Below are 24,212 nucleotides of genomic sequence, written 5' to 3'. Positions count from 1 at the left end.
AATAATAATAATAATAAGTATGCAAGATAGTAATAGTGATGCTTTGCATAAATGCAAGCACCACTAATAAGTATGCAAGATAGTAATAGTGATGCTTTGCATAAATGCAAGCACCACTAATAATAATAATAAGCTTAGATACAATAACAGTATGTTGGCTTTGTCAAGCCAACATAATAATAATAATAATAATAATAATAATAATAATAAGCTTAGATCGAAGAACAGTATGTTGGCTTTGTCAAGCCAACATAATAATAATAATAATAATAATAATAATAATAAGCTTAGATCGAAGAACAGTATGTTGGCTTTGTCAAGCCAACATAATTAGACATCACATCACTTTATTAGCTCAATTCTATAAAGTGTCCTTTCACGAGCCCAATACTTAGCAGTCCTTCTGGGCTAGCCATTCAAAGTGCCAGACCCTTCCTACTCAGACCTGTCAGTCTATCATAATCGCCAGTAAACATGCCCAAAAGGCTCTTTGTACTAGACACCAGATCTGACAGCGCCTGGCTGAAGATCTTCATTTCCACGGACAGTTTAGGAGATGATGAATAGACATGAACCGCATGCTATTTATCATAGCGCATATAAACATTACAATATACTACTGGATACATTCCAAACACTACTACTTGCTCTATAATGCAGGATATAATGGCCACGTTTAAAAAAAGATTTATTTATATTAGCATTGTCTGCCTGACCTAAGTGCTCAACTATGCCCTTTTACACTTCATGCTTTAAAAACATACTGTTATCTACTTTTTGTCAATGGACTGAACCAAGAAGTACAGGAAATAAACTAGGGATGCTTTAGGGGAGGGACACTCAAAGTTTCTTTAAAAAAATATATACTCATGTTTTATAGAACATGGGGTACAGATATGTGGTTGAAAGGCACAGTATCTACTAATGTAAATGACTTGAAAATGTGTTTGTGTTCACATTGATTGCTATTTTTACATTTATGCATTTGGCACTTTTATGTGACTTGCAATGCAAATTTTTTCAGTACTGTATATGTTTTCTCGGGGAATCATACCAAATGATTTTTGCGCTGCTATCACAATTGTCTACCAACTGAGCAACAGGAATGCTTAAGCAATTTTTTCAATTTTGATCTAAAATACCAGACGGCATTAAAAAGGACAGACTGCATCCTGTATAGGGCTAATACAAAACACAGTTAGTCCCCTAAAATACAATTCTGTGCTATACGTGACAGTTGGCAACCACTGTTAAACCAAACAGCAAAAGTATTCGTGCAGAGGCCTTGATGAGAGCAGAACGCCTTCAGTCTTATCTCTACCGTCTCTCCAGCTTGACGCCATATGCGTCATATGATATTACAATCAGGCTCAGATGTTTCCTCTTGATTCTCAAACAGTCATGCAGGCACCTATTGTCAATAATGTAACACAGTTGTAAGGTCTTACTCCAGTCAATTTTTTGCAATGGAATTGCTGGATTTGATAGATATTTTCATGCAGGTGACGCAAGGGCAGACGTGATGAGATTTGGATTTCCATTGTCTGACATTTTTGTTTCCTGCTACTCTGCAATGTGATCTGAGTGAGAAACATCTCTGATATTCAGGAAAAATGTTTTGGAAGATAATCCTTTTCAGTGAACAATGAAAATATGTTCTTTTCTCACAGGTAAGGTTATGGTTAGGATTAGTTTATGTGTTACACAAATTGGTCCTCTGAAAAACTACACGGATACTGTTTTCACTTGTTGGCATGGTTTGTGTAAATATGTATCAATCCAAGCATGCCAATATCAGTTTAGACCTTTACCTACACAGCCTACACAGACATCACGATAACTATCATGAAGGGTGACTGATTTTGAACTACATAGGCGGCAACTTTGTACGATGCAAATATAGTGTTTTGCAAGCGAGATATGATGCACAGTTGATGTATAGATTAGACAGTTTTGTATAAATTAGCGGTGCAATGCTCTAATAATTTTTAATGCTGTAATTTTAATGACACTTAACTAGTTTATTAGATAATTCTCAATATAGGTTTAAATTAGAGCTGGGCATAGATTAATCTAGATTAATCTCATACAAAATAAAAGTAATTTTTTGCATAACATATGTGTTTGTGCTGTGTGTAATTATAATGTATATATAAATACACACACAGTCATGTATGTATTTAAGAAACATTTACATGTCTATATATATTTATTTATATTTTTATATATTTTAAATTATATATAAATAAAAAACAATATTTAAATAAAATATTTCTTAAATGTATGTGTGTGTGTTTAAATATACATAATATTTACACTCATTACAAACTCATATATTATGCAAAAAATACTTTTATTTTGTATGAGATTAATCTAGATTAATTTATGCCCTAGTTTAAATATTATTTTTTACTTTTAGCCACATTTCTATTTGCTAACTTTATTTCACTGAAATTATCACAATGCATTCTGGGATTGCTATTATTAAAGGATACATGCAAAATTTCTCTAAAACAAGGACACAACCTTAGGAGGCAATATAACTAAAGTCTGGAGTTTTTTACATGCACGCAAACGCATGGTCGAACGCACAGCCTTGCAAAGCATGGTTTATTTGACTCATGTATGCAGACGTTCAACACATGTGCACTGCGACAAAATGCAATGCATCTCTTGGCTACATAATCCTGTATGCGCATGCACAAACTGCGTGTGCAAAGTATGCATGGTTACAAATTCAGCAGTGAGTGTACACTGAAATTTACGCTATGAGCGCTGTACGCGGACCCTCGTGCATGCCTAAAAACTGGACTATACTTCTAGCTTTAGTTGCCCAAATTTTAGAACAGGCTGTACATCAATACGGCAGCTCTGATACCCTATGTTCGCAGCTCACTAGGTTTTGGAAAAGTGTATGTTGTTTCAGATGATGGGAATGTGACCAAAACTCACTAAAGATTCATGTGTCTTTAAGAAAACAGACATGGTTTGTGAGCACTTTGAAAGGGATAAATGCATACGCCTATGGGATCAGTACCCTTTAAAATGAACCAAAAATTGAATGTCAAAATTAAAAAAAAATAAAAATAAAAACTATATGTCCTCACTATAGGAGTGAAATATTTCTTATGTCTTATAACAAGTTAGATCCAAAGCCCATGTAAATCTTTCTAAACTGTTTTGAAAAAAATGCTAAAGATACCACCTTTAACATTGCAATTCAAGGTTTCTAACTGATAAACACTGTAATCCTTATGAGATATAAGGATCTGCAACAGCATTTAAGGTTAATATCAGTAGTGACAGAAGCATAATCAGGAATTAAAGTCAACGTTAGACGCTTAAGACACTGATCAAAACCTCCAATAAAAGAATGTGTACTTCTTAATCGCAACTATCCCACATCTGACACAAGTGTTTTGTCTTGGGCTAAGCCGAGCAGATCTTCGAGACCATGGCTGAATGCCTCCCAGATTGCGAATCTAACTCTCCACGCCGTTGAATTAACATCCCTCCACACTAATTTCTAATCCCGGTTGAGGTTGATTGACAGCGATGGAAGACTACGAAATGGCTCGGTAGCGCTTCATTACAAGCACTTTTTCTGTGTGAGAGTTTGGATTATTTAAGATTACTGTTTAATGCCGTTTTAATCTCTCCTGCCGAAGAAGATTTCTGAGCAAAATACTGGACGGCAAGCACAGGGGTGCTGATAAGGCATTATAAGTGCGCGATGAGATCAAAAATCTGCTTTTTATCCACAGTTTGGCTCATTATAAAGTTAACTCGGCTATCAATTTATTGATAAGCGCCGGCCGTCCCGAAACACCAGCCGGAAGATTATCTCTCTATAAATAAGTCTTAATGAAAAGTCCTCAAACAACAATGACTGGACAGAAATATCAGGAAATGCTAAAAATCCTAAAAGATCAGTGCAAACATTGGTGCGCAAATAAAAGACTGTGGTTATTTCAAAGGCGGCTCATAATTTCTCGTTCATCTCTTGAGAAATGCTTGAGGGATTTTAAGAGGTATGACACCACTTCTGACAGACAATATCAAGCCTTTAAGAAGGGCATGGTGAAAGCCCTGGCTGCTAAGCTCACTGAGCAATTGGATTTCACTGTAGCCTTTTCAATCTCTTGAGACTTCATAAATGTATTGAACAACTTGGTTAAGCTCTGACCTTACAAGTTTGGGTTGAAAAGAAAGGATAGATTATTAGGGCTGAAGCTATAGAACAAGTTATTAGAGGATGAGTTGAGGTTTGCTTTATTCTGAGCGATCTGTCTCAATTTTACTTTAACATTAAGATTTAAAAGACAATCTACATAATATACCGGACTATAAGTCACACTTTTTTCATGGTTTGGCTGGTCCTGCGACTTATAGTCAGGTGCGACTTATATGTCAAAATTAATTCATACTGACTAACATGAACCCAAATAAAACATTACCGTCTACAGCCACGAGAGGGCGCTACATGTTGCTCCTGTAGCCTACCCCTGAAAAAAACTTCACTGAAACATTAACTTAAAGACAACGGAGAAAGACTTGAAAACAAAATGCCCTCAAAAGAATAATAATTTTCTAAATAAATGCGACTTATAGTACAGTGTGAATTATATATATTTTTTCCTTTTCATGACGCATTTTTTGACTGATGCAACTTATACTCCGGAGCGACTTATAGTCTGGAAAATACGTTACTAAGATTTCGATACATTTCTCAGGCCACATCAACACAAAGACAGTGCTTCCCCCATCCGATATTATTTTTAATGCAATTTTAACACAGAGTCATCCCAAGAAACGTGTAAGGTGTAAACAAATGGTGGAAACCATGCCTTAAGAGGCGTGTTGTAGTGAGGACACGTGTCTCATCGCTACAAGTTACTTTTCAGCTCGTTGATATGGGGGTTTTAAACACAGATCAAAATTTACAATAAAAAATGTCTGCTAACTGAAATAATGCAGAGACCATGAAGCTCCTCAATATCCGTGCTAAAACTAAGATCGATCACCAGCTTCATTGAACATCATAAAAAAGTAGCAAATTCAGGCTACCAAAACCTCGGATCCGTCTGGACGAAATGAGATTTGATAAAAAATGTGTAGTTGTACAGCTAAATGCGGCTCCGTGTGGCCAGACTCTTAAGGGGATCGCACACCGGATGCGCAGCTCAGCCCCGCGCTGTTCTAAAAAAATCTAACACATTGTTTTCTATGAGTATACACACACCGGCGCCGCCCAGCTTTGACTCAGGAAGTTCCTCAAATCCCTGTCGCGCCACTTAGTGCCACTCACATAGTTTAACATTAAATAACATCATATTTGTCCAAATCATTAACGTTTAACACTGGCTGCTAACGTATATTTTTTCATTTTGAAGAAGACGCTATCTGACGAAGCTTGCGCTATTTAATGTGCACTTCCGGTGTACAATACCTCCTAGATGTTGTCCTAGATGTTGTCCTAGATGCGACTCGACGCTGAGCTGCGAGACGCTGAGCTGCGCGGCCGGTGTGCGACCCCTTTAAGTCTCTAGAGTTGTTACTGTTCTTGGCACAAATATACATTAATACCACAACGCAATAATAAAAAGGCCAAGTGTCCCTTTATCGTCCTTCTCACCTGAATCACATTCTTTCGGCTGGATTTCTCTGTTGTCCACTCGATTATAGCCCCACACAGATCCACACCATCTGGTTTACAACCGGGTTTCTGTAATTACATATTAACACTTTTGTCACAATCAAATGATAAAATTCATGCAGTACAGGACCCAGATCTCACTGATATCCGATATCATACTTGTTGGATCCTCTATGCAACCTTCTCACACTTTGAACAATACAAATATATTATAAATAATGTGTTGCTGGTGTCTAATGTTGTATATAAAAATAAGAACCAGTTGATGCACAGAACACCCTTTATTATAATATTACAGTTTCTATTATTTACAATGTCTTTATTTTATGTGAAAATGTTTTGTGCATGTGAGGAGCAGAACAAAAGATGAGGTGCTTAAACTACTTAAAGAGGCACTTCATACAGTTTTACTGTTTTAATGAAGTGGCATAAATACTTAACTTCATCCTGATAACCTCTCTGTGTATTGCCCTCAGAAATAGCTGAAAGGCTTGAAGGGCTTTATAGCCACTTGACCATAAGTGATGTTGAACCGAACACGAGCTGACCTCATTGATGATCTCGATGTTTCATTTATTATAGCTCAATTGATAGAGCATTGCATTACCAGTGCAAAGGTCATGGTTAGCTTTTCAATGAACAGACATAGTGATAAAATATATGTATACCTTGAATGTAATATAAGTAGCTTTGCATAAAACAGTTATATTTAGGCAAATGCTTTTATGCACGTGGCTTGCGAAAGTGAGGAAAACAAAAAAAAAATGTAAATAAAAAGTAATGCATATGTCAAGCCTGTAAAGGAAGCAAACTTTTTGAAATCTCTCTCTCTCTCTCTCTCTCTCTCTCTCTCTCTCTCATAGAGTAAATAGACAAGATCAAATGCAAAGTTAAGAAGTGAGTTTTGTCAAATATGGAAATAATTATATTTCCCCACTCAATCACTAACAATTATGCTGCTCAATGCACATCTGCATCTATTCATTAACACTGTTGTATATTTCATGGTTTAAAGGTTTCTGTTTATACACATTGTTTTCTGATTTTAAATGTTTTCTTACTTTTTGTGTACAGTGTGTAAAAGAGAGATGGGCATGTTGTCTTACCAGATTAGCCACAGCTTCTTGTTTGCTCTCCTTATAGAATAATAAGTTATTAGAGGAAAGAACAACCCAGGTTGAAGTCCAGTTTTTCCTGTGAAAATATCAATTGAAGGAATTATATATGTTTTTATTATTATTATTTTTATGATTATTATTATTATTATTATTAATAGTAGTAGTAGTAGTAGTAGTAAGAGTAATAGCACAGCAGCAGCAGTAGTAGTAGTAGAAATATTTTTGTTATATTACAGACAGACAGACATATATACAGACACAAAGATAAAAATTTAGATATATTAACAAACCGTAATTTCTTCCCTCCTTCAGCAATTTTGGCTTTGTTTAAATATTCTCCTTTTAATGCAGGCTGAAATATAGAATGAAACACATAAAAACACACAACTATTTAGTGCAAAATGTTTAAACAACGTAAAAAATGAATTTGGGTAAAGTTTGGTTGATTGCTGAATTTTTATTGGTTAATTTCCTGGAATTTAAGGAATTTTAAAGCAATTCTTCCTCAATTGTTTAAGATGAATGTGCTGTTCAGATTTTGATTCTTTAACCTTATTATTATATGATTAACTGTGAGCATCACCTCCTGGCTCATTATCCAATTTTCCCGCCTCTCAAAAAATGCTGGGTTGCATGGTTAGACCAAATATAGACATTTTTCAAGTTAATTTAAATCAACTGTTGAGATTGTCCACAACAAGTGCCGTTACATGGGATGTCACAATAAAGGAGGTACCACAGAGCATACCTGCAGCCCAACAGAAGCATCAATGTTATGTTGAGACTGGTTCCTCCGATGACGGTTAATCTAAACAAAGAGCATGTGATGAACTCACCCAAATAATATTAAGTTGTCTGGATGAAATTATGACCGTTACGACACGGACCACAGAATTTGAAATATAAATTATGTATCGCTTGGTATATATATTTATTATTCATATATATGTAAACTCTTATTGCAGTCTACGTAAGTGACTACTGCTCATATTAGATTGCACTAAAGGTTCTTTTGAACTACAGATGTCTTATCAGATCCATTATATCTCCCTAGATATAATTCATATAAGATTGATCTATTTTATAATAATTTAAACAAAAATCAAACCCATTTATTTTCAAGAATATTTTCATCATAATTCAGATTCTCAAAAACAAAATTACAATCAGCTATTATACAAATGTAAAAAAAAAAAAAAATTACTTGATCACACAAATTCGAAAGTAAGGCTACGAAAGTAACATGTAACATTTGTGTGTTATTTTGACCGAACTGGCAGAAACATCAGTATATGGTAGACATGAATAAAAGCAGCAGTCTGTCTTTAGCAGTGCTGGCCTGCCCTCTGCTGTTCTACCTGATACACTCCATCCCTGTGTTTCTCAACATACAGTGCAAGAAGAAGCTCGCATAATGTGTAGCAACATGCAGCACTGATTTACAGCATTAAGGGACAATGGCCCAGCAATGAGAGGTGTTCATATGCTTACTCACAGAGGTCACAGGTTTCTGTAGTGTTTCAGGCTCTGAAAGGACCATAGATTTAGTCTGGCTCAGTCTTTCTCCAGGGCTGTTCTGAGAGTTCCTGATCCTCATCTGAACAGCTCCAGGAAGTACCAGTGCCTGCTGCTTGTGCATTGCTGTGACACTGACAAACAACACAACAAAACTGTTATTACTTATCTACAAATGGTGCTAAATAGCACTAAAAGTGTTTCGTTGGCTTGCAATCATATAGGGGAACCACTTTAAATGCTTTATAGCACCTATGAAGAGCCATAATTGGTGCTACTGTATAGCAACACTTATGGTTCTGCATAGCCCCATATGACTAAAGTGAATTGTTATACAAACTTTTAGTGCTATTTAGCACCATTTTTTAGAGCGATAGACTAGCAATAAATGCAAGCATGCATGGGACAGCCAGAAATACAATGTTTAACGAAGTTAGTTGTCACACATTTCACTAAACTGAAATAAAAGATCAAATAATTGTTTTTTTAATTAATTATTCAACTGTATAACATTTCAAGAAACAAACGTGAGACAACTTGCCCCATAAAATGTGACAACCTACTTAAACAAAAAAAATAAGCTTGCCCTAAAACAACAGATTTCCCATAATGTAGGCTATATAAAATATACTCTGACAATATATTAAATATATATTATATATTAAATATACGGTATAAAAGTAAGGAATAATTGATGACGGGCCGTTGGATTATTCAAAAATAATGCACATCCAAGGTGGTAATGTGGCATGATGCGTGTGCATTATTTTCAAAAAATTTAAAGGACCAGAGTCAATTATTCCTCTTATACCCGGGGGACCGCATACATTCCTCTGGTGCCTATTTTTAAGACATTTTAAAGGTTAGGTGTGCGGTTTACAGAAAAATCATCAACAACCATGGTACATTTCTTAACCAATCAGAATAAAGCATTTAATAGGTTCGTGGTATAACTATTAACAACTGTATATATCAACATACGTCTACTGATCATTTCCTGAACATATTAATAATTTGCAAAAATATGTCCCCCACATAAAAAATACAGTACTGCAGTATACTTTATGATTTACAACTATGCTTTGTTAATGTTTACTATAGCAGTGGTTCTCAAACAGGGGGGCCACGAGATGGTGCCAGGGGGGCCCCAGTTTTCTGTCATTTTATAAAATACATTAATTTATCATGAATTCTGTGTAATTAAACCTAAAAAAAATAAAGGTTACTAACCAACAACACTACTTTGTATAATTTAATATTTTCTGTTCAATTAAAATTTTTAATTTTTGTCATACATTTTATTTGGGGGGCTGCGAAGCAATGCGCCGAACACAAGGGGGGCCGCATGCTTAAAAAGTTTGAGAACCACTGTACTATGGTGCTCTCTAGTAATATTAAAGTAAATAAATAGATTGTAGTAAATATTGTGGTATTCTTTAATATTTACTATGGTTAGGTTTAAAAACATTACTATAGTAGAACAGTCTTTTTTCAGGTGGGTTGTTTTTTTGTGTGTACTTGTTTACCTAATAACCATTACACGATTACAACAGTTTTGAACTAGGTGTTTAAAACATCCAAACCCACTGTTAGAGAAAACTATTTCTATTTGGACTGTTACTTTCACTGTTTGGCTCACAAGATGTTAATTTCATTCATACAAATATGAATTTTTTCAGTTCCTAAATTCAATTAATCTATTATAATGCAATCACAATTTAAAGTTTTAGCTTTCATAAAACATCTCAGCATATATACACATGCTAAACCTTATTGTTTATGTCGATCATACTCTATTGTGTCACGCATGTGTGCTCATAAGCAGCTTTTAAGCAGAACGTTTCTAGTAAAGATTTCAACATCAATCTGATTGCACCATCAGATACACAGCAGAGGAACTAATCTGTCATACACAACCCAACAGCGTAAGGTTTTCACACAAATCTGCATTCATCAACTTCATTTTATACCACATATAGACTTGAACTGGAATTAAAAAAAATTTATATTTTGATCAGCCTGATCAAACACAGTTTGACATTAAACCTAAATCTACAAATTTAACTCTATTTTCAGGCGGTTTAGACCGTCTACAGGGAAGTCTACAGCGTTTTTGTACAGTCATACTTTTATCTACTTTTGCTTTGCTTACAACAGTGGTTCTCAAAGTGTCCACACCGCTTTGTGTGCATCTCATTGCAACCCTCAACACATTCATGACACAAAATCTCAAACTTATACAAAACATATTAAATGATACAACGTAGTGTTGTTGGTTAGTAGTCTTATTTTTCTGATGTTTAATTACACATAATTTATAATAAATTAATGCATTTTAAAAAAGGCCTTAAAACCTCCCGGCACCATCTCACATCCGCCAGTTTGAGAACCACTGGCTTACAGAAATAAAGCATGCACTATTGTCCATATAGGCAAACAAATACTATTGTGAAGTCTTTCTGTATGTGAAAATTCAGTTCAAAAGTCTCTGTGGCTGTTAAACCATGAAATATGCTGTTCACATGGCAACATGACAGGAAACAAATAAATCTTCAAATACAAGTATAGCGGAAACACAATGCCACTTTCAGTTATGCACGATAAGTTGCCTCTGTATTAGTGGTTTAAAAAAGGGGCAAAAGTTTGCAACCTCCTCCATGAGAAACTTGCAAGTGAATGAAAGCGAACATTTAAAGAAGGGGTACAATGCAAAAACATGTTATTAGTTAAATTTGGTATGTTTCATTTTGCCATAGGTTTAACATACATTGCACCCCTCTTTTATTCAGACATATAGTTAATATATAAATCAAACCAAGAAAACATTTCAGAAACTAAACATCAGTTATATACAAAGGGCTGCAATTCTTGTATGGTTTGATTACATACAAACAAATGAATCGTTGATTTGCTTTACAGCTTTACAAAAAAGAAAATTGTTTTCCTGTATAGCTCAGTGGTAGAGAATTGTATTACACTGTAAAAAGTGAAAAGTTGTATCACTTAAAAAAATTACTTCAATTGGTAACTCCTAAAAAAGTTTTTTTTGTTCACCTTAAAATGTTACTTTAGGTGAAAATGTTAAGTTGAATACAATTACATTTTTAAGGTGTTACCAATTGAAGTAACTTTTTAAGTTAACCCAACCAACTTTTTACTTTTTACAGTATAGAGATGCAAGAGTTCATGTGTTTGAACCCAGGGAACGCACATACTAATAAAAATTGCATACCTTGTAATGCACTGTACGTCGCTTTGGATAAAAGTGTCTGCCAAATGCATTAATGTAAATGCGTAAATAAATTATTCGCTTTAGTTATACATGAAAATCAAATTACATGTCTCCTTTCAGATCTTAACTCTTAACTTTGATTTGTACAGTACAGCTTATAAACTTGTCCAAAGAAACAATCCTGTAAACAACAAAGTCAACCACCAATGATCATCTCCCACCCACATACATTTTGTAAAGTCGCATCATGTCTGTTTCCGTTAATTTCCTCATCTATTCTGTCAATACCCAGGCAAAACAGATCTGCTGCCTCAAAAATCTATCAAAAAGATCAACTTACCTGGTTCTTGTTGGGATCCAAAAAATACTGATTAAAACCTGTATCAGCAGATACAGAGATATAGAAAGTGTCGTTTGAAGGAAGTGTACAGGTCACATGGGAGACTCTACGTCTTTCAAGATGTGCAAGTATTAGTGCACATACATGAGGCTTCTGCTGTCACACACTCTTCACTTCCTGAGGCCTGTAACAACAGTTTCGGTTAAAATGGCTGCTGCCAGAGCTTACAAGAGTGGATGAAATAAGACCAGCACCAGCCTAAGACTTCTCAACAGCTTTGATGAGATGTATGGTCATTTGGGAGAAGATTGGTTAAATTATGTCTTAGTTTGTGTTAACGAACCACTGTGTATTTTTAGTATATAAATGTTGAAGTTGATTAATGATTTTTAGGTCATTAAGAGACATTATTCAAAATATTGTAATGCACTATTTCCTGATGTATTAGCGTGATGTCTGGCAGCATTGCTCTTGTTCCTTTTAAAATAAATATAGAGTTTTAAAACGGTAACGTTTTTGTTCTCTATAGCCAGAATTACTTATCTACTTTAATGACATAAGATTAGTGACCCATTTCCACTTCCAGCTGTTTAAGAGCAAACATTTGAATATTTTTGCGTGCACCCTAACCCTTGTACCGAAAACAAAATTAAAGCAAAGTGGTTTAAAAAATAACGCCTCCTCCTTTGTCTTACATGAGACTTTGTGGTCTAAGCATGCAGCAATCATGATATAATAATAATAATAGCAAATATATAATAATATAAAAAGAAATAATATGACAATCTAAAACATATAGGGGTGGTTTCACGGACAGGGATTAGCTTAAACCAGGACTAGACCTTAGTTTAATTAGGAAATATAACTAGTTTTAACAAATATGCCTTACTAAAAACTATACTGGGGTGCATTTTGAGGTAAAACAAATGACACTGATGTATTTTAAGATATGTCAGTGTAAGTTGTTTTCAGTTTGGACAGCTCTTACATTTATTTTATTCTAGGACTAGTCTAATCACTGTCCGGGAAATAGCCACATAAAGAAGTATATTTTCCCATTGTATACAGTATAATTTTTTTGTTTCAGCATTACAGCTTTTTGTTTAACTGATATTGTTCAGCACATTGGTCAACCACTGTCATTTTTATTGTGCTTTATAAATAAATTGAGATTACAGCTATATAATTATTAAATAAAAAAACTAGGTGACAACTAAAAATCAAGATATATTACTTTTTAAAACCCACCACACACTAGTAGGACTATGATTTATACAGTAAATTTTAATTTTAAATGCAGTTCACAATTAGCTCACTAGATGGAGCCTTTCAGTTTACAGAGGAAAACAACCTACCATTTCAAAACGTCTTGCAGTTCTCGATTTTAACCTTTTTCCCATGTTATCCTTCTTCGTCTTTGTTCGCCTATTAACACCGATAGATGATCTATAAATGAATAAACAAATCATCTGATTAACAGTGCATCATCTATACATGCAAGCGCAGGACTGCCTAGCAACCAACCACAAGATGGAGACAAACACTCACATTTAGCAGCAATGCATGAACTTTTTTTAGCAATGCATGAATTAAATAAACGCTTACCTTAGTAATGTAACAAAACATTGCAGCTGCACGCCGGACTACCTCTTATTGCAATCCTTCATTTTAATTGCTTTATTGTAAATTATGAGCATCCCTGAGCTAAACAACAAATGACGGGCACTGAGGTAAAAGAAGGCCACACGAAAGCACCTTCCACGCCAAACGTGTTTCAAATGGTCACATTAAGAGACCCTAAACTATGCTAGTACGCAAAAATGAATATTTATCGACATAAAGGAGAAGACTTTCTGTAAACGAGTAAAGGACAAGATATACATTTTATAGGTACATCTTAAAAAAATCCAGATGACAGCAACAACAATTTATCACTTCATTCTACCTGCAGCAACTGACGAGCAACTGATTAAGTGGGCGTGGCATATATTTTGGACAAATCAATTTTATTTATTAAAAAAAAAAATACATAGATGTCGAAGACCAACCAGCCGCGTTGCAGATATCAAGAATAAATACCCCTGTAGACTTTTTTTTTTCAAAAAAGTTTCACAAAATGCTTTCCAGGAAAATTTTCTTGTAAAAATATTTAAACATACAAATATATCAAATGAGACCCTCTGCTTTCAAACAAACAAACAAAACGGCATATAAACTCAAAGCATAAATATGGGTATTTGTCTTTAAAAATATTTTTTAGCAAAGAGCTAAAATAATTTCATTTCTGTGAAGGAATTTTGTTAGAGATCAGATTCAGAACGATTATCAAAACATATTTATATAGTTTAAAATTAGTAAAAAAAAAATCATAAATTGGGTAAGTTTTATCTAGTGGAAAATCGTGGTATTCCAGATTAACATGAAAATTATTAAGAGACATATTTATTTAATGCAAATGTTTTTCTTTTAATTGACGAGATAACTCGTCAATGGCGGGGAAAGAGTTAAAAAATAAAATAAAAATAAACATATGGTAATTAACAATTGGTGGTTACCTATGCAAAACTGATGATTTAACTTTAAAACGTATTGTTAAAAATGTGTTCAAATCTTAATTTACTATACTGTATTGGTTATTTTAATCATTGGTTGGTAAATATAGACAAACCTAACCATTAGGTTTAAACTAATATATGCTGTTTAAAATGCTGTTTTTTTCAACCCATGGATCTAATTAGCCTATATCATATATCCTGCATATCCGAGTGTAAGTAAATGACCAATCATAGTAGTGATTCTTGTCTTATTTCACAGATGTTTAAATTGTATTTGTTTTCTTATTTCTTTTCCTCAAATTCCCATTAAGATTCACTGATGGCAAACTTTTCCTCTTCAAACAATGAAAGCGTAGACATGAGCTAATGTTTCTGTGAGGAGGAGGAGGGAGCAAGAATGTGGTGGAGTTCACAAACAATGTCAGATTGTATTAGGGTTGCTGGGGCATCACTCTGTAAGATAGGTGCTGTGTGTGAGTGGGGTTAATCCAGTGTTTATGAAACACACAGGGTGAATAGCTGGCCCGTCACACTCAACCTGCACTGTTGTGTGATGTGTGTTTGCTCTATCACTTCATCTTGGATCGAGTGAACAGCTTAATGAGAGCGAGGAAGTGAAGCACAGGACAGGGTTTCTTATTTCTTTTTAGCGCTGAGAGCAGGTGAAGAGTATCTAAGCCTTTCCATAAACAAATAACTTCTGAGAAAAGGTGAGCAAATATAAAGAGAGAAGCTTAAGAGAAACCCTTGGCCATGCACCATTTCACTGTAAACGTTTTTGAAAGGCTTTTAGGTCCTAGGCCTAGTCCCAGTGGTGCGGTGCGACCTCTTTCCGTGCCTCCTCCGGGACATATGGCCAGCATTCCCGGTTCCCATGTCTGAGTCCAGATTAAACTCTGAACCTGAGGTGTGGTAATCCCGAACAGAAACTCACATTGACAGAACTAGGCCTCTTTGATCAGACTGAAAATTATAAGTAGGGGGTTGGAGGATAGAGGGATAGAAAACGCAAGAATGAAAAGTGCAAAACAAATGTGATATCGGATAGTGGTTCAGGTTGTGATATGTGTGAGGGTTTTCTATACAAAAATCCCAACATGATAAACCTGAAATAGTTGAAGTCTATACACTGAAAAAAATGATTCATTGAATTTAATCAATTTTTTTAAGGTAAGTGGTTGCAATCAATTTATTTAAGCTACATTTAAACAAAAAAGATTAGTAACGTAAAATGAAATATAAAACTTTTGTTTAAATGTAGCTTAAATAAATTGATTGCAACCACTTACCTTAAAAAAATTGATTAAATTCAATGAATCATTTTTTTCAGTGTAGTATGCATGTCCTTATAAATATCCCTAGTAGGAATCCCAGTAAATTTGTGACGTCGTGGGGACATTTAGAGATCCCACTGAGGAAACAAGCTTATAAATCTAACAAGATGATGTTTATTGAAAATCTAAAGTACAATAAAATTTTCTGTGATGGTTGTGGTTAGTGGAAGGGAATAGAATATACAGTTTGTACAGTATAAAATGCATTATGTCTATGGAATGTCCCCACAAAACATGGAAACCAGAATGTGTGTGTTGTGTTGTGTGTTGTGTTTTAGGGCAGATAAGCCAGTAGAAATGAAGAGGGCTGTTATTTCAATTGCAGGAAATGGAGCCCTTGTGAGTAGAGACATGACTATGAAGTCTGGCGTGAGAAACTTTAGTTTACTAAATACACACATCCATGCACACACAGGCTTATATATTCAAATATATGCTTTTTATGAATAATATTATTTTTGAATCTCTTTGCAGTGACAGAAAAATACAATAAGTGTAAATAGAAACCAAACCAAAGTTAGACAGGTAGGACATTATATAACCTGTGTCTACCTCTGGGGAAAAATAAAGTGAAAAGACATCAAGCAATACCTCAGAGATATGACAACATTATTAATGGCAGTATTCTCATGTATGGTAACTGTAAGAAACATAATAACACAATGGTATTTCTCACTAATATCAAGATTGTGCCTTAAAAATGTTTGTGTTTCGCAGTCTAATAAATTGAATTTAGATTCCCTTACATTTGCATACACATTGTATCTCATATATCCCTAAATAAATGTTAAAACTATAACACACATCTATCAGTCCATTCATCCATGCACTTTTCTAAGTAAGAGATTGAAAATAAAATAGTAATATAATAATAATAAAGTAGTAATAATGCCCGTCCGGGCTTAAATTCTGAATGGGTTTGTTTGTGACACAACCCGCTGACTGTTCGATATTCCAATTTATAATATAAAACATTTAAGTGGTGCAGATGTGCATTCCTCTATCACTTTATCTCCAGGCATAGTATTAGCTCGCTGGATTGTGTTATTGACCAATCAGAATTGAGAATTCTACAGAGCCATGTAATAAGATAAAGCAATTTATAGTGATTTTGGCACAGGTACTTTACACCACACAATGTTGAGATAAGTTATTAATAAACGTTATGTTCCTTAAGTCCATGGCATTACATTTTTGTTGATCTCAATGTTTTGACTTTAAAGCCTCTCCATTGTGCACAACTATATTTGAAGGCAGCCATTCACAATTTCTAGACAATAATTATAATATTTAATACAAATTATAATAATAATAATTATTATAAAAATTATAATTATAAAAAATTAATAAAATTAATATATAAAATGATAATATTTTTTTTATAAAAAATAATCAAACACCAAAAATCTTATTTTTTTGTTGTATTAACTTGTTTTCTCATGTTTTTAATCATTTAAAGGGGTCATATCATAAAGATCAGACGTAGTGCTATAATTGGGTTCCAAGTGCTTCTATCAACCTAGAAAATGTGATGAAGATCAACTCAGTATAACTTAGTTTTGGTAAACCATTCTCTGCAAGCATGTGAAAAAATAAGTCATTGAAATTTTGCCCCCCTTGTGATGTCAGAAGGGGAATAATACCACCCCATATCTGTACCATGGCACTTGCCATTTAGTGCAGAGATCAGCTCATTTGCATTTAAAAGGACACAAAGTGGCAATTTTAACATGCTATAATAAATGATCTATATGGGATTTTGAGCTTGAACTACGTACTACATACACCAAGGTTTATCTGACATCTTAAAAAAGACTTGTGAAATGTTCCCTTTAGGAAGGGTTCTAGTCCACGGGTTGAGAAACAGTGTTTTAAAGGTGCTGTGTTTTAGCGGCAACTAACCAATGGATCAGTCCACAGCTCACCCCTTCCTTTCTTTATAAACATGGCGGTGCAAAATGGCAACTTGTGTTACAAAGTGCATACTTATGCTGTTGTACAAACTAAATGTCATTATACTGCTGGTTTCCACTAGAGGACAGCACAGTCCAGCACTGCACTGCTGACATGACCCGACCAGTCTATCCTTCTCAAAAACAAAGACAGATGGAGAAAATGTACTTATATTAGCTGTGTGTGCTTTTAAACGTGTATATATGTGTGTGTATGACTGAATTTTATATGTACATATCTGACAGCATATATCTGTCTTTGTGTTAATATCCTGCCTGTCACATTCATTTTTATTCTTTCAATCATCCTGTTGAGTCTGTCTCTCTCTCTCTCTCTCTCTCTCTCTCTCTCTCTCTAAATGATAAAATATGATACACACACACACACACACACACACACGAACGCACGCACGCACGCACGCACACACACACACAAAAAAAAAACGTGCTCAGGTTGGATTATTAAAACATAAAAGTCGACGCTCTCTCTATTAGACATCCAGTGTGGCAGTGAGGGCACAGGAGGTCAAATCTCTTCAATACAGCTCATCTTGTCACAGAAGCAAACTTCTGCCTCCGACCCCCCGACAGCTTTGACCTTTGACATCATCTTCTAAGGAAAGAGTCTCTCCCTCCTTTAGCCCTTTTATTCTCTTTTCAAGAGCGAGCAAACAAAGCCATTCTCTAATAATCGTCCGATTGACATGACAAGAGGTAGAAAGATATTATTTTCTACTTAAAAGAGCTTTTCAACCTGACCCAAAGCATAGAGTTAAAGTGCGGACTGAATAGCTGGACAGCTAATAGAAAGGAAGTACATCACAAACAAAACAAAAAGTATTTCCAAACCAGTGAACAATGCAAGCAATCTAAATGTCTTAATTAATTAGGGTTAACCTGGTAAAAGTTAGGCCTTACGGAAACTACTCTGAAGTCAGTTCTGTATTGCAGGCCCATTGCACCTCATTCATTAAAAATGAGCAATATACATTTCTTTGTAATCTTTTTCTTGTATAAACTGTCACATATATAATAAATGAAACTACTTAAGAATGAAGTGACATTAATTCCCATTGGGTTTCATTAATGAGGCCCAATTTGAATGTGAATATCAAAATATGAAGAGTACGGCATTTTATGAAATACTGTTTGATAATAACTTAAAATTCCATTGGCCATACTGTGCCATGCATAACTGCATTATTATACGCTGTAATAATAATTTCAATTATTTATTTAACACTACGTCTGACCAAGTAGCCTAAATGCAAAGGTCATTTTTGGGCTGAATTTTCTTTCTATGAAGCAAAGGATCAATTTCAAAAAGAGCAAACCCTTTCATTTATGTCATTTAGGTGTTGGAGCGACACGGGAAAAGCAAAGATGAGAGAGTTTCATGCAGACACCCCTCTGAGCGGACCAGAAACAGCTCCACTTTCCTCAAACAACCAGGAAATACTGTATGGAAAAAAGTATACGATGGTCAGTCAATAGTTTGTTTAATGGGCAGATGACACATCATATACATTTCTAATTTTGTGGGGTTAATAAAGGCCAAATTAATGTACACAGAAAGACAAAAATCTGATTGTATCTGAAACATATGAAACATTTTAAATAATGTTGCTGATTCAATATGTTTAATATGATGCACATTTTGTCCTAATAATGTAAAAAGTGTGTGTGAACGCACGTGCGTGCTTGTATGTGTGTTTTTGGAGGTGGTAAATCACATTTTCGCACCTGCATCCCATAAACCACCTGGGGCAGTGGACAGTTGTCCAGTAGATTTGTGTCCCACTAAAACCTACACAATGTTTTATTACACAATGTTCAAATAAATGCCTTACGTGTAAAGATTGCTTGAACAAATAAAGAGCATTTTATAAGCATTTTCTTGCTCTGTAGAATTATATGTAAGTTTAAGAGCGTAATTTACAAGCAGCACAGGGTGTGTTAGAGGTGTAAAAGAAAACAGTAAGAGTTACTGAGATAACACCTTGAGTACAGTTTTACACAAGAGAGGGGTTTGAAGACAAATATTTGAAAACCAGTATATCAGGCATCTTACATTCGAATGCTTACGCATCAGATACAAACACAAAGTGCAGTTCATTTCAGATACAAATCTTTGGTCTTTGAAGCCCATGTTTTGATATTAAAAAATCAATAGTCCATAATAAGTGAGGAGCCAGACCGCATGCAATCTATATCTTTCCTCAAAGATCAAATCCACAAACACACAGATACATTAACTCTGGGCTTATTGATTATTGATTGTGTTAAATATTTCCCTTTGATTATCATCTCATCTATATTTGAGGGTCATGACTGTCCATTGATCTACTTTGTCTCTGTGCTTGTCTCCAGACATGCTCATCATTCTTATCTATCCGTTTGATACAAACAGTCTGACAAGACAATACTGCACATCTCCAATGAACAACTTTTGAATAAATTTCATGCATTGGTTGCTGACACACTATCATGCATGTGGGCAAACACAGAGCCCTTGCACCCATAATAACTCAGCGGAGAGCTATGAGGTCCATAACACACACACACAAAACAGTGGCACAGGTGGTAGCTGTGTGAACTGAGAAGAGTTGTCTCTCGCATGCCTGATTGTTATTGTGGGCCCTGCTGGCACGCTGCTGGACTTCTACATTAATGCCACTGCAACAGGAAGTTAGATATTGTGTGAAACACCGTGTGCCTTTGAGTTACTGCAAAGAGAAAAAAAACACAGACAATTTCTCACTCGCTCAGTGGGCTTTTAGAGGATTAATAGACGTTCTTTACCTTTTCACAAATGGCTGGGAGAGCATTTGTATGTGTGCTTAAGTGTGTAATCCATTATTTTATGTCTGAATATGTGAATTACTCTTTTTTACTTTAAGGTCAGACTTTATGTGTTTGGTGTGAGCATGTATAAGTCTTTTTTTTAAAAGGTCACCAATGAGAATTAGACAGTTCATGGTATAATGCATCATAGTAACTATATTCCAAACAGGACAAGAACTGAGAAGATTTAATATGTGTATGGACCTGCAAAACGTAACTGTAACGTCAATAGTAGAACTTCAGCCTAAACGCTAGCATATAGCATTAACTATCATATAGCGCTAACTCAGCAGTCACAACTGAGTTTTTAGCATTGTAACAACATTGTTATTAATGTAATGTGTAATTTAATGTTTGGGTGTACACCACTACTGTAACTTCACAGTCGTTTTATGTTGAGATTGGCCTATTTTCAAGCTGTCTTGCATGCACAAGGTTTACTTTAGAATGAGGAAACAAAGTATTTAAAGCTCGCGATATGTCACTACCATGTAGAGAACTCTTATTACTTATCTATACCTAGATAAAACAGTACTTTCTATGGTACCTTTTAACAGTATTGTAAATTTTTTTTAAATGTATTTTGTCTGTTGTAAAAGAAATTGAAATGATTAGTAAAAATCTACAAAGCACATGTCATGAAATCGAATGAGGACAAAAGTAAATATTTCTCCTGCTTAATGAAATTAGTCAGATAGTTTATCTATGATAACAACTCATAGTATGGAAATTCTTTCAATTTGTTTTAAAACCCTTGTTTTAAATTCCTTGACCCGCCCCGGACCTCCCTGATTCTTACAGTGCCTTATTGCCTTTCACACCTGCATCCCTCTAGCACTCTGTTTCAGTGCGAGTGTGAGAGAGACTATTTGCCTTTTTCACCAATAATGATACCTCAGTTAAAGTGTGCTGATATGTACTGGTATGTGTAACCCAATCCCCTCAGCAACTGTGTCCTTAAGTTATAACAACACGTTATTACCCACTTCAGATTTCTCTCATAAAAGAAAGAAGGGATGCTGTTCATGTAACCCATCATTAAACATCTCTGAGCCCGTCCTGACCTCAGACAAAGCCCTGGAATGTCTTCCCACTAGCAGGAATGTTCAGGAACGAGGGGGAAGAAAAGGACAGAACGATAGAATGAAAGTGTGAATCTCCTTTCTTATGACCCTCCCGCCAAGTGTCCAAATGAAGGAGCGTGTAAGGCAGTAAAAGAAATGCAGCGAAGGAATAGAGAGGCTGCTTGTCTCTGCGTGAGAAACGCATTGTTGCGATACGGCTCCTGGCTAGCATTGCTAATCGCAAGAATGAACGGAATGAGACGAACTGCTGAAATGAACATCCACATTGCCCACAGGTCATTTACAGATGCTGGCCCTCAGGAGCCACCAAACACATACATATATCTACATATATATGCAGTAAATTACAATTGACAAATTTAAAGGTGATTTGTGAAGAATTTGAGGCATGCGGGAAGTGTTTGCACTAAAAGTAGGATGTAAAAGTAATGTTAATGTTTAGAAATAATTGGTGGATAGGTGGATAATTGGTCTAATTTGTATGATTTGCTATTCTTTTTGTACGATTTACATAATTTAAGTAAAATAGTTATAAATTCTTGTGAGATAACTATAGTAATTCTTCCCTCTCATTGTCTGTGTCTACCTACAATCCCATTATGGTGTCTGGATAGCAAAGAATAAATAAAATAATATTAACAGCTGTTAGAACAGAAGAGTTTTAATTTTTATACTTTATATGGTACACAAGGGGTTTTCAAATTGTGGGAGATGCTTGGTCGTGCAAAGTCACTGTAGTGTAAAAGTACAGTTTAGTTTAATTAATAACTAGTGATGACAATAGTTTTAGCAATGGCCATAAAGTTTTTTTGCATTAAAGGGGGGGTTTAATGGTATTTCAAGCATTCTGACTTATTAACACAGTTATAGAGTTGTTTCCTCATGCTAAACGTAGGCAAAGTGTCAAAAATGCAGTTGGGCGTGTTTCAGAGTATTTCTGTGCCGAATGCACTTCGCCAGGGTTCGTACAAGTTTCGGCTAATTTTTTTCGATTACGGTTCTAACTGACGTTTCAGGGGTTTTCGATACGTATCACTTCTTTATATGGGCTTCCGCCGGAAAACTTCCCCTGGAAAACCCCGCCCAGCCGTCAGTCAGCGGGAGACGCTAGAGCTTGCTAAAAGCTTATCACGCCACTCAGCTTTGTTTAATTTCAAAAGTCAACAATGGCACAACAAGAAGTGTGTTTTTGGATGTAAGGAGACATCCAGCCTTATGGAAACAATGGATATAGTTTATTATCCGGATTAGCAGCGGAGTTTTGCGTGTGTGTGTTTGATGCGGTGGATTTTCATGACGAGTTACACGCGGTAAGTAAGACTTCTGTCTTATGTTGGAAATAGGCGCGTGTATATTATATAAATGACACGAACATGTAGTGAATCATAAGTTAAAACAGTGTTGTATAGTGTTGCATGACTCGTACTCGCTCCTCCCGTGTTATAACTCCTCCTTCTTCATTTTTTCATACGTTATCGGAAAGATTCGGTAAAGCTAATCTTTCTTTTATAAATCTGATTAAACTAAAGACTCTTCAGAGATATAAAGGATGTCATACTACTCCATAGGTACTCCAGATTAATATCAGAAATGCAGAAACAGCGTGTGTTACGTGAGCTTTAATTTACACAATGACATGCATTGAAAAACTACTTTCTACTAAGAGAGATTGCATTTTTTTTCAAATTAAAATATTATGGTGGATGTTAAGAAAACCAATAACTACAGTAGGTCCTGAAATGAAAAAGATTTGTGCTTCTTTATCTATGTGGCCTGGAGGGAGGGTTTGGTTCAATGACAACAAAGTGATGAAGTATATCAGTCCACCTGCCTTTACATCAGCCCATTGGCAAAATGTGTGCCTGTGGATTGTGATCTATGTCTAATCTGATTTATCTATTTAATCCACATTCGCTAAAACTCTTGTCATGACCTCACAAATATTTACAACCGACACAATATAGTCCATTTCACTCTCAAAAAAAAAGGGACAAAAGCTGTTTCTGGGGACAGTTTCTTTGAAAAAGGTTCTAACATATTTTATAAAAAATGTGTTTTAGGTATAAAAAGTGTACTTTTTAAAAAATTTACCGCACCAGTGACAACGTTTTAACCTTCTTGTACCTTTTATCTAAAGAGTCTTGTAGTTGGTCTGATATAGGCAGACTGGTGTCCGTTTCCCGAACAATGACGTAACTTGCTGCTGAACCAACATAGTACGATGCATAGTTGGAGATACGAACTACCTTGTGACGACTGTTTCCCGAAACATAGTTGATGATGTCACGTGGGAGGTGAAGTACTAATTAATCTGTGCAAATCAATTTAATGTCATATTATTGCTGTAAATAACATATATTGCATCGGAAGACTGATTTTGTTACCGTGATTTAGTTATCTGTTGTTTATTTTCAAGATATTTAATTCATGTGCAAGTTCACTCTTACGTGACTCCTTCCAGGGATTCTCCAGGGTCTTAAAGCTTGTATGACTGTGCACATGTGCAGTTTTCAAATGCAGTGCTTTAATTCTGTTTACAAACTTAAAGACGTAAAATAAATTTTAATATATTCAGAATGAT

At 35.1% G+C, this 24,212-nt stretch overlaps 1 protein-coding gene across 2 annotated transcripts in view; it reads right to left on the bottom strand.

Annotated features, from left to right (window-relative positions):
• The window catches only part of arhgap15 (Rho GTPase activating protein 15), a 68,384-nt gene extending 56,381 nt beyond the window's left edge, over nt 1-12,003 (bottom strand). Inside the window, exons 1-6 of one of the 2 annotated variants that reach the window (XM_065292517.2) lie at nt 11,862-12,003; nt 8,270-8,423; nt 7,523-7,582; nt 7,065-7,126; nt 6,763-6,850; nt 5,636-5,725 (exon numbers count right to left, since the gene is read on the bottom strand). In XM_065292517.2, the coding sequence (XP_065148589.1) occupies nt 5,636-5,725; nt 6,763-6,850; nt 7,065-7,126; nt 7,523-7,582; nt 8,270-8,413 (444 nt within the window). In that variant the 5' untranslated portion in view covers nt 8,414-8,423; nt 11,862-12,003. The remainder of the gene's footprint in view (nt 1-5,635; nt 5,726-6,762; nt 6,851-7,064; nt 7,127-7,522; nt 7,583-8,269; nt 8,424-11,861) is intronic. The other variant, XM_065292518.2, reaches the window with a different exon arrangement.
• Nucleotides 12,004-24,212: the final 12,209 nt, after the last annotated feature.

Source organism: Paramisgurnus dabryanus, chromosome 15 (assembly GCF_030506205.2).
Source record: "Paramisgurnus dabryanus chromosome 15, PD_genome_1.1, whole genome shotgun sequence".
In the NCBI taxonomy this organism is placed as follows: Eukaryota; Metazoa; Chordata; class Actinopteri; order Cypriniformes; family Cobitidae; genus Paramisgurnus; species Paramisgurnus dabryanus.
The sequence above is the reverse complement of the archived record's forward strand: the minus strand, read 5'-3'. Positions and strand labels throughout refer to the sequence as shown.